The 12,140-nt window shown below is 36.4% G+C and overlaps 1 protein-coding gene across 3 annotated transcripts in view; it reads right to left on the bottom strand.

Annotated features, from left to right (window-relative positions):
• Positions 1-12,140, bottom strand: part of RAPGEF4 (Rap guanine nucleotide exchange factor 4) — a 164,760-nt gene that overhangs the window by 128,131 nt on the left and 24,489 nt on the right. For 2 of the 3 annotated variants that reach the window (XM_064514967.1, XM_064514968.1), the window contains exon 4: positions 10,076-10,222. In XM_064514967.1, coding sequence (XP_064371037.1) covers positions 10,076-10,222 — 147 coding nt within the window. Of the gene's footprint in view, positions 1-5,540; positions 5,676-10,075; positions 10,223-12,140 lie in introns of those variants that run through there. The other variant, XM_064514970.1, reaches the window with a different exon arrangement.

Here is a 12,140-nt window from a genome sequence, read left to right as displayed (position 1 = left end):
TTTTATCCTCAACATTTAAAGTTTAATTGAGAAGTTATATTATGCAGAGTTCACAGAAAATGCACACAAATGGTATTACCTAATCACAGATGAGATGAAGGATAAAGAAAACAAGCCTTCAGCATCACAACAGACTGATGGTATGAATCCATGCATTCTGTTAAAACCCTGCCTCAGACACCTACTCGAGACAGAAATATTGGATACGTACATGAATTCTGTGAGCACATACTTACATATTCTGTGATTAAGTGAAAGAAGTACATGCCTTAGAAGGCCATCATACCATATTATATGCTGTTCTTGAATATTTGTGGCATAAACAGCCCTTTATCAAAAGTAAAAAATTTCCCTATGAACAGGTTGTTCCATAAAACCCCCTGAGATCATGTAAAAGGCTCCTCGAGGCAAGTTTCAGGCCTGGTATTTTCACATTCCCAGTGAATAGATTTCTAGGAATTTTGTAGCTCACAGAGCTAATGGGATTACAGCAACACCCATTAACCCTGAGAACTGTAAGTGCCACACTCCCACTGCTCAGACTGAAACAGGGACTGATGCAAGAACAGACACAGGGGTTTTTTTTGTTTTTTTGGTTTTTTTAAAAAGTCTTTTTCCCTCCTTGACATCTGGGACTGGCCATAATCAGCACAGATGACGGGCTGGGTCCTGTAACTCTCATTATTCATCATTCTCTGCCACTGGGAAGATATTCCACATTCACTTCTTAGTCTTTTATATCTTCATTCTTAAGTGTAACTCTAGAGTTTGTAAGACTTTAATACAATTTACCTGAGTACAACTATTGGGTTGACCAATTCGTTAAGCACTCCCAAACTAATCATTTGAGTGATTCCAGCCTCACACTCTCATATCACACCAGCTATGTAAGTGCATAAAAACTGTCACAGAACAGTAAGAGGGTAAAGAGGATTTAAACTTAGTGCCAACAGCCTGTGCTGCATATTATATATGGAAAATGAAGCAATTAGTAACTACCTGGGCCGAAATCCCATAATGCCCATTGACTTCAATAAGGTAGGGTTTCACCATGGATGAAAAGAAGGGAAGAACCAGCCTAAGGCAAAGGGCAAATGTTGGACCTTGCAGCTCTGATTATGGCCAGGAAAAGCTCCTACCTGAACTGTTCTGTCTAAGGCAAGCAACAGGCACTATCTTTTTGAGCTTATCTATTAATCCATAAATCTAAGAATTTGATTTTGTCTGCTTTTTAGTTTGTTTCAAGTTTTAAGGTGTTGAGTGCTCACTTGAGGGAATGCCTCCTTAAGAAAGGAGAAATTCACATCATGCTAAGTAGGTTTTATAGGCTATATTGTTCTTTCTAGATGAAAGTGAACACCTAAAATATTGTTACAACTTTTTTTTTTAATAAACTAGACTGTCAGAAAAAAAAGAATAAAATATTATCTAATGCAATAGCCTTGCTTTCAGTGCATTTTAATCTGCAGAAGATCTTCCATTGCCTCAGATATATATACTTTTTTTAATGACAGCAGGTTTAAGCTAATGAATTTTTAAAATGTCAGTGTTAAAACATATCCATTGATCTAATAAATGGTATCACATTAGTTGCCTTACCCATTCTATAGTATAAACAGAAAGCATCTTTTTCCGTGTAGCATGCAAACATGCATTCTGAAGGAATGCCTTGTAGGAATGCACAACTATACCCACCATTGTAAAGTAACATGAACTACAAAATCATGGCTAAATGGAAGTTTCCAAGGGATGACTTTTTCCTCAAGGAACTGAATAGTCTCAGGATAGATAACAATTTTTTTTGTGAGAAAGAAAAAGGAGGACTTATGGGGAGTGTGGGAGGGGGAGAGGAAAGGAGAGGAGAGGGGAGAACAAAAAACAAAAAAAAAACAAAAAACACACACACACGTTGAGATAGCAATGCTGACCAGAAGATCAGAAAAGGACAACCCCCAAAATAACTTCACCCACATAGGTCCTCAAGGTTGAGGGAAGGAATGGACAACCTGTGTCAAATCCAAAAGTTCAGAAGTATAAACAAAGCCATATGAAGTTGATTATCTACTGTCCACTCTAAGGCAAAAAAAGACCCTACAAATGCAGTTAAAACCAAATTTTTCTGACATTTTTTCCTAATAAAAAGGGACTAATGAAAGTCCAGAACTTTCCTCCCTGAAATAGGATTTTTAGGCTTCCATTTGTGTTTTGCAAAATGTCCCCCCCCCCCCCCTATTTAGCATATCATGCTTAGAGATACCACATTTAATAATACAATCTGCTGAGGATGAAAAGTACTTTCTTAGCTAATAAAAATGCTGGTTATAGAAAATGCAACTTGGGCAGTACAGCTTCCAAGAAAAACAGCAGCCTTAAAAACATCTGCCGAGTTTAAATGTATAGATTTGTCAGCTGTTATTCCATAATTATTTTAGGAAATAATCAAAATAATTTCCTTTCCTGAAAATCAGGGAAATCCATACTTTCCAACTTTACCTCTAACCCTAAGGTTTGAGAAAGCCAATAAAGACATTCACTTAATAGGGAAATTGATGTGCTTCCTGGATGCTTCTATTTGTTTTCATCCAAAAACGAGCCTCAAAAAAGTCAAGTTTTCTACAATATAATTTAAGACTCTTTGAAATGCTAACAACCATATAAACACTTACAAGGACTGCAAATAGAAGCAATTATACGCGTTTGCTCAGTGTGTGGCATAACAGGATTCAACAGGAGCTTTAAGCTGATGGGCACCATTACTACAGTGACACAGAACTGCATCCAAGAGAAATGCCATGCTAGCTGCTGTTAAGAGAAATCTGTTCAGTTCTACAAAGTCTTAGTCTATCCCTACATGGCAACCAGTGACACAGTCACAAAATGTTGCTGTTGAAATAGATATCAGATTAAATCATGCCTCTGAGGTGCAAACTGACTGTAGGGATGACATGCAAGAACAAGCGTGAGGAAAGCTTGTTGCAGAGCGGCATCAGGAAGGATCGGGGTCTTTCAGTCTTACAGACATTTGGGACACCTCTTAAGCAAATGAATCTGTCACCTTCAACCAAGGATAACTACAAAGAAGTTATGTAGTATTTTCATAGAGTCGAAGCTGACTGGATCCCTTTAACTTTTGCATAAATTCTGCCTGATTGACAATATTCAATATCACATATAATGACACAGCAAATTATCTGAAAGAGAGTAAATTATTGATTTTGAGCTTATCAGTCATGATGCCATTACTTAGAGTCTTATTATGATGTGTTCTTTTCTATAAAAAGAACTGTACATTTCCATCAGCATGGATCACACTAAGAGATAAAATGAGTTCGCAGAGTGAAAAACGTAGACTAATTCCTAGATACATTTCTCCATTACCAATGGCCAACAAGGTTACTTTAGGAAATACGTTGTCAAAAAATATTTATAAAATCTGCAGCCACTTTTTCTTTTTTCAAATATGAAGTGATTAATACATCTAAATAAAAGCAGTAGCCACTGTGCTGATAGGCTGACAAATATGGCTTTTTTTGATGCAAGTTCTCAACCTGCCTCTTGAGGCTGGAATGCCATCCCATATTCATTTAGATCTGCTTTACCAGACAGAGCATCACTTCTTAAAATTAGAAATGTCTGACAAAACAAAAGAAAAATACAACACCAAAGCAGATCACAAGGATGGTCAAAACCAATACAACAGGAGCACTAAAGGCCAGGCTCTGCTCTCAGTTACCCCATGTATATCAAAACGATTGCACCATATTCACTAGAAACATGCTCGATTTGCACCAGCAGAACTGGGAGTGCAATCTGGCACACTGTCGTAGTATAACAACAATTTTGGAATCTTTCCCTGTCACTTACATGCTTTACCAGTATTAACACAGAAGGTATGAAGGTGGGAGGTTAGTAACTTGCAAAGCTTTCCTCACATCTTGCCAAATCAGTGTTTACTGCCATATTCTAAAGCAGGAAGGTGGAAAGGGGAAGAGGACTTTAAATTCCTCCTCCTTCCATGTGTTACTGGGGGGGGGCGTGGAGGAAGTATCTCCTGCTTGCCAGTCATCACTTCATTTATCGGCGTCTCTCACACTACTTGTTTCTTTGCAGACAAATTCAAATTTGTCATCAGCTGAAGATTTCCAAACAGCACAAGGCAACAGATTTCATATACCTGGATCCTTCTATGTCTTCCTTCTGTGCTCTATTTTACATCTTAACAACACCAAATAGTTCTTCCTTACTCTGATAACATGACTATGTGACAGGTTGGCAAACACAAGAGTATTCCAGCTAGGTTCCAAAGGCAGGCTACAATAATTTGATCAATTTTACATTTCTCAAGTAAAACCACATTAGAGAGATGAATTATCAAGGTAGAGTTTGAGCAGTCAATGGAGAGTGTGACATTAAGCAGGTGAAGACAGCTTCCATGTTCCATGACCACAGTTTTATGTTTTTGGGGATCTCCAAGCACTTCACTATTCTAAAGCCACATGATCATCCATCCCATAAAGCTAAATATTTTTCATTTTGTTAACTATAGTTTTATACCTCTACTAGGCTCACGTACAGGAGATCCATAAATCATAGCAAAGTTTTCTGCAACTGATTACTGACAGAGTTGTATACCATAAATCAACCTTACTGTTTAGGTGGCTGGATCTGAATCCAATTCATTGTTTGATTTCATTTCTCAGATTTCATTTCAAATTTACTCTTACTTCAATGAACTGGACAGAATTTCTGGTATGTAACACTCTGGTGAAAAGGTACATTAGAAAGTGCTGACGCTTTCATGAGATTCCTAGCACTCCTTACACATGTTGTAGTACTCAGAAACAAAACACTCTCCAGTGACAGCATGTAACATACATTCTCCAGTAGTCTGAGCAAAGGGAAATGCTGCCTACTGTGTTACATTCCAACACACCTATATGTAATTTAGTGATATACTTCCACTTCAATAAATAATGCATTTGCAGCATGGTCAAGTGGACAAAATAAAGGAAAATCCTTATATGTTCATTTTTATTCATGTATTTTTAAAGTGCCTTTGGAATTCCTACTGCCATAATCATGACATATATGTTGAGATAAGGCATAAGATTAGAAATACCTTAAAAAGACAAACTGATATACACACATGCTCCAAGAGCTGTGGCCTTGATGCTGATGAACAAAAGCCTTATCCAGAAGTCTCACCGAACCCTACTACAACATTTAAGTCAGCACACCATTTCATATGTATATTTCCTAAATAACATTCTATTGAAAGAATATGGAAAATTTCTTCTGTTTTGACAAACAATTTGTTTTAAACTAGCTCAAAAACTAACATGTGTTGTTCAGAAAATAAAGACCATAAGAAAGCAGCTTCCCGCAAAGTTATAATTTCAGAGCAGTGAAGTCTGTTTAGGGCTCATGAATATCATCAGACAGGCATAAGCAGGAAGCAAGTTATGCTGTTATTTACCACACTACCACATGTGTAAGTGCTGCTGAATGTGAACAGAAAGAATTAAGATATTCATTCTGACCTTGTAGGGTCCAAGTCTCCCTCTCTCCAAAGTTACTGCATACCAAAGTAATAGCTGTTCTTCACTTAGTCAAGATCAAATGTTTCTCAAGGCATGTTCAGAAACTTCTAACAATCTTACTCCACACAAAAGGAAACTGGTTATTTGTATGTTATCCAAGGAAGGCTGAGTAATTCACTGTGGTAGGAAAAACCTCTAAAAATAAGTCACCTCTCAGCAGATTCACTCCCTTCCTGTCTGGGTTGTAATCAGCTTGCAACTGCATGAAAGGACAAAGCTTGAGGATGAACTACTGAGAACTTCTGCAGTGGTAACACTGCTCAAGTACATTCATTTCACTCCTACACTGCTTAAAAGAATCCAACTATTAGGGGGTGGAGCAAGCCAGGGACCCAACAGGATATGCACGGCCAGAGCTCCTGGTGTTTAGTCTCTGCTTTTATGTTTATTTTTGTATATATTTTCTTCTGCCCTTTGAAACGGTTTTTCAGGCACAGTAGCTAGCACCACATCAACTTAGTGAGGCTAAAGAAGGAAAGCAAGTTCCTATGAGCACAAAAAATATCTTTTTCTATATGTTCCTAAAGCACCACAGAAGTCTACAGCATCACAATAGCAATGAGCAACTTCCCCCCCCCCCCCCCCCCCGCCCCGGTTGTTAGTGCTCCTCAGAGATGAAGGCTAGGGACAATCAGGGCACAAAGGCACGCCTACCAGTGATCCCCATAGCCTCCTACAGCTTCTTCATCAGGGGACAGTGTTCAGCCACCTGTGAACCTGATGAGAGATTTCACCTTTCCAATGTGCTACAGCAGCTGTTGATGGAAAACAAGCCTCCAAGCATGAGTAAGCTCAGAGGTTGAAGAGATGTTCCTGAACAAGGTGCTGCTTAAACAGACATAGTCATTAGAGAAAAGTCTAGACCATTTTAACTGGTAATTGCTGTTATCAGGACAATATCATTTCTTTTGACCAGCATTCCCTGACTGTTAAAAATGAAGGTCACAGAAAATCTTTCTACATTTAAAGGGCAAATTGAATACATAGTTCAATGAAATATATATATATTCCAGAAGCCAGCTTATTATGTTTTTTGAGAAAGAATATCCTATTTTTCCTCAAAAGAGTATTTAAGATAGTACAAAATTGACTGAAGAGTTATAAAAAAAAGTCTGAGCAGAAACAGTAATTATTTCTTTTCAGGTATAGACTCAAGTGTGATGGTACTCATAGTATGAAATAAGTGTACTTTGCTGTATATGCTGTATTAAATGTGTCAGTAAGTCTCATCTGCTCTGGTTTGTGAAACATAATATCAATATAATTGCTCCTTACAGCAATACAGCTAATACAGAAAAACTTACTGTTCGATCTAAACAAAATGCAAAGAAATCTCTAAATTCATAATGTAAAGTTAAAGATTTTACAATTCTTTCAAAACTAACAAAAAACAAACAAGTATGTCTCTCAAAAACTAGCTTTAGAATTTGTACCAAAAGTTTTAAGCAGTATAAACGGAGATTTAGTTGTTTTTCAAAGTACTGCATATTGGTATGATAAAAAAAGATTTGTTACAAACATGGACTTCAACAGTAGATTTCAATGTTAACAAATTTTTACTATAAAGGCAGTTAGTCTTCTTAGTCCTATTATTTCAGGTGAGCTGCACAATAACTTAAAGTCAATATTGAATTTTTATATGGTTCATTTTCCAAGATCATGTTCACAACCTGAAAAACTAAAAAAATAAAGTCTGCAGGATCAGAATTTCCATGCTTTCCTTTATTTCTACTGTCACAGTACATCAAAAATCTGAGATCAGCTAAAAGAGTTTTTACTTTTAATTGAGGGAAAGAACAAACAAACTTTGTGGAACAAAAAAGCATGCTTAAAGTAATCATATATAAAATGCACTTTCCTGCACTGTTGTTATTCAAAAATCCTACTTGCGTAAAAGCAGTAACCATTTTAAGATTCCCAACCCTGCAGTTGTATTTATGTTGTCCTTAAACTACAGCAGTACATTTTGGAGCTATTCAACATTTTCTCTATGGAGAAACTACCACTTTTATGGAATTAAATTCCTGTGATCTGGAGAGCTGAAATTTGTATACACAAGATTTGGTATTAGTTTCCACTCTGTCGGGGTATCTGGCTTGTAATGACACCAACACTGTTGCCTTCTCCCATTTTTCCCATGGTACTACTGACAAATCTCTGTGGCCCATTCTTGACTCTGTACTAGTTTTCATTAAAAACAAATTTTAAAAAGTTATCTGAATGGTACTTTACTGTATCAACATGCATTTGCCTGTATGGTCTTTGTCAAAGCAAGGATAGATGAATCAAGATAAGGCAGACTGAACACAGATCCCATAACATAGTAAAAAGTCTCCTTGAAGAAAAAAGTATTTCCTTATGAGATAATAAAAATATACTACTGCTATTACTAATATATTTTTTGAGAATTGTCATAAATAAGTTTCCATCTCTTTCAACACTTTGTTTATCATACCTTAGCTGCAATTTATGTTGGCCTTGGGATATGAAGATTGCAAGGAGACAAATATTGGCTTGAGAAAAAATTAACAGCTTCATTTTAGCTATGATGACCCAGCAAAAATATTTTTAAGGGGATAAATTTTGCATCCTTACTAGGAGCACAAGGATTGCCTCCCTGAAAGAAACCACAACAAAATTCATGAAAAAAAGCTGATTGTGAAACTGCACAAAAAGCAAATAAGTACCACAAAGCTCAGTTGTGGTCTGTGACTGACACCTGCAGCATCTCCAAAATGCTCTACTATAAAACTTCATTAAGTCTGCAGTACACAGGATGTGTGCTGAAGCTTTCTATGACAGCTCCCAATACTTAATAGCATAGCCTTTCTTAATAGCATCTATTAAAAAGCCTCAAAATCTAAAATATTGTTATAAACAACATTATAGTAGCCATCAGAAAGGGCTTCAGCACTCTGGATTTTAAAATATATTTAAAGTTGTTCTAGAACAAAATCTTACAGAAGGGAGTTTACATTCCCTCTCCCTTGATACTCCTGACAGGATATCAACAATCTCTGAATGTTTAGCAGGGAAGTCATATACATAAGCGAGATGACCCTGCCCTTAACAATTAAATGTGTATTTAAAACAAAGATTTTTACTTGAGAAACCTACAACTGGATTTCTTCTCCTACACCACAAGCTTGTAAATCACTATCTACTTTACCCTGGCAAGCGTAGCATATGTTAAAACAGACCAGAGCACTGGTATATTTAACCTTGGAATGTCAGGGAGGAAAACTATAATGCAGCTCCTACAGAGGAAAACAAATATGAACTGCAGAAAAATACGGTATTATGAATTGCTTCACATTTGCTACAAGACTTTATTAGTACTTTGTATTAGCTATAGACATCACCAAAATCTGGTACAAATTATAGCTATGTAAGAATAAAATATGATACTATCAGAGCATTCAGTGGCAGGCATGTTTTGTTAGCAAGTCAGTCTCCTCTTGGTCATCCTGCAAGGTTAACTACGCTCAGGGTAACGTATTTGCAGACAGGTGGTATTAGCAGTCTACGCCCAGTCAGTGTAGCAAGTTGTGGGTTTGGTTTTCTTTCCTGAAAGCCTTGCTTTACTAGTGCTTTGGGACAGTTATTTGGGGCATAACACTGCTTTTCTCAGAAAACAAAAAAAGCAAAATAAACTTCCCTGTCTGCACTTAAAGAAGCTGAACTACAATGCTATAACCAGATCAATTTTTTTAAAATGTAGCTAGTGTCACAAGATCTTCAACTTTAGGACATTGTGCAAATTTAGTGTTGTATAGAACTGTCAGGTCATGGGACAGTCTCCATTTAAAACAAGCTGGCAGTACAAGTTGACAATGGTGCAGACCAGGCCAGTATGATGCCTTCCAACTCCCAGAACACTTTTTAAATCAAGTGTGACACTTAGAAAAATGCAGACTGATTAAAGTCCAAAAACTTAGCACAGTAAGAAGTTAATGAAACCTTTTCAGCATGGATACCAAAGTATACACAGATGACAGAATCAAGAATCTCAGCAGTGCTTTCTCCGCAAAGAAGTTTCATGGGACTTCAGGGTGTTTTTGTTGTTGTTGTTTAAGGGATCTCAATCCATCTTCCAATTCTAAAACTTTTACAGCTGGTGATGAGATAGGAGTAAAGGAGAGTAATTTAGAGGACCAGAGTGTAGTAAGGATAGACTCTCCTTGTAAATGCAGGCAACAAAAGCAAGTTTGAGGATGACAAAGCAATGTCTGCAGTATACAAATAAATTCCCAATCAGAAAAAAACTTGAGTGAAGTTATTTAATTTTAGTGAGTAAGTAGAAATCAAACTGTTAAAGTTAAAATGATTTTTAAAACAAACACATGGTCTGTCCATTTTGTTTTACTATAGAATGTGTATGTGAAATTGCATTAAGTTGGGAAAGTGAAGAAACAGGAATGCCTGCAAGAAAGAAATATAGGAGTATGTAATCATAGAAAGAAATCTCAATTTACCTCCCAAAGTGCTTTAAAGTCCTTCTGCTCAATTCGAAGGAGCTCACTATATTCTCTAGTAACGATGGTAGCATGGCGAGGAGTGTTATCCAGAATGGACTCTCCAAAAGCAGTTCCTATTCCCAGAGTGCATATTGTCACAGCATCCTTTGAATTAAAAATAAAAGGACATATATTAAATATTTCAGGGGGTGAGGTGTTAAGAGTCCTTATGTCACATTTGTTCACCTCATTGCCTTAAGTTTCTTCAGCAATTTTCTAAATTAAAGAAAAAAAACCACACCCAAAATGATCTAACCATTATGATGAGATACTTTAGAAATCTCACAAGTGATCAGAAGATAACTAGCATCAGAAAGGCAATCTTGGAACATAAATTTCTGCCCTACATAGGCTGCCCTCAGCAGAAAGGAAATTTGACTGTATGTTTGCTCAGGAAACATACTTTTCGTATATAATATCCTCTCGTATTTATAATGTATTTGTCTATTATACAAGGTCTGGACGCAACGCACTCAAATTTTAATTGACTAGTGGCCTTTCTGTTGGAAGTGCCAGTAAATCTGTCACTTGTTAACCGATGCCTGCCCATGAAGTACCAGATTTAAAAAAAAAAAAAAAAAAAAAAAAGAAAGAAAGAAAAATCATTTCACATAAGTCAGATATTTTAGGAAAACCAGAGTCCAGAACAACATAGAATAGATTCAGGGTAATCGGAACGGTCCCAAACCTGCAGTAAGTTCCACACCAGAAAGAGTCTACACGAGCACATCTCATTCAGGTGATGGAAAGATATCTAATTCAAACCCCCTTGGCAAACAACTCTCCTGGGATAGTTCTGAAATAAATAAATAAGCTACTGCAGACAAAAAATTGGACTACTAATAATTAAGTAACTTGCTGAAGCAAGATCTTTAAGGACAGAGGAACTTGTAAGCCTAAAACAGGGCATGTATTTGAGTACAGGCTTGTAGCTGAAGACAGACTTAAGTCTCTTTCTAAGTTAGGCTTTAACTGACTGTCTTTTGAGTAATTAAAGAAAAAACACACAACAGCATTAAAGATTTAAATAGATACAAACTGCAGTTTACCAAAAAAATTATAGATGGGCAGAGACAAATGTACATGCACATATAAAGACACTTTCCAATTTTACTTAATACAACATTAGAAATGTAGTTGAATTTAATTCTAAAATGTAAGACTCATGAAATGGCTACAAAAATAAACAGAGAAGAATTTGTCATCCCATCCATCCCTTGCTCATGGCTGATAAACAAGGAAAGATGCATGAGCATATTTCAGCATCATTCTCTGTGCTTAAAATTGCATTGTTTTCCTTTCATGCATCTAATAAGTGGTAATAGGCAAATGTTATTAAGATCAAGTTAGTAGCTCTATAATTGCATTACAAAGACTAATGTCCATAATAGTCCAGTTCCCTGAACCATAGCAAATTGCTTTTGCATGGATATTACCATATAAAATTATCTATTCAGGAAAATAAGATCAATTACATCTTGGAAAAATCTAGGAAGAATTTACCAATTGTCAGAAATAAATTTTCAAGGAACACAAATATGAACAGGCACGATTTGAAAGAAAGAAAATTTGGTAATGAGCACCGAAGAAATGGATGTTTCTACAAATAACCTACTCTACAGGCTATACATTAAGGTTTTGTCTAAACAAGCTTAGCTTTCAGAGTTGAAATACTATATGCATGCTACTATACTCCCAACTGCACTCAAAGGAGCTACAAAGGAAATATGTCTATTGCCCATTCAAATTTTGATCACCAGGCCTCCAATATTTTATTCTCAACCTTATTTGATATGTTCAAATAAAAGACCTGTTTGGGGTTGAATAAACGTACTCACAGCCTGGCATAAAAAGAAACATTTCCCACAGAAGTTTAAACATGTAAATATAGCTTATGATACACCTTTCTCCCTCCCTTTCCCCCTCCAAAAAAGAAACTCTTCACCTTTTTGATCTCTTACAACCCCCAAAAAATATTTTTAAAAACAGAATAGAGAAGAGAAAGGGAAAGGTGTTAGCTAAG

This window comes from Dromaius novaehollandiae, chromosome 7 (assembly GCF_036370855.1).
Source record: "Dromaius novaehollandiae isolate bDroNov1 chromosome 7, bDroNov1.hap1, whole genome shotgun sequence".
In the NCBI taxonomy this organism is placed as follows: Eukaryota; Metazoa; Chordata; class Aves; order Casuariiformes; family Dromaiidae; genus Dromaius; species Dromaius novaehollandiae.
The sequence above is the reverse complement of the archived record's forward strand: the minus strand, read 5'-3'. Positions and strand labels throughout refer to the sequence as shown.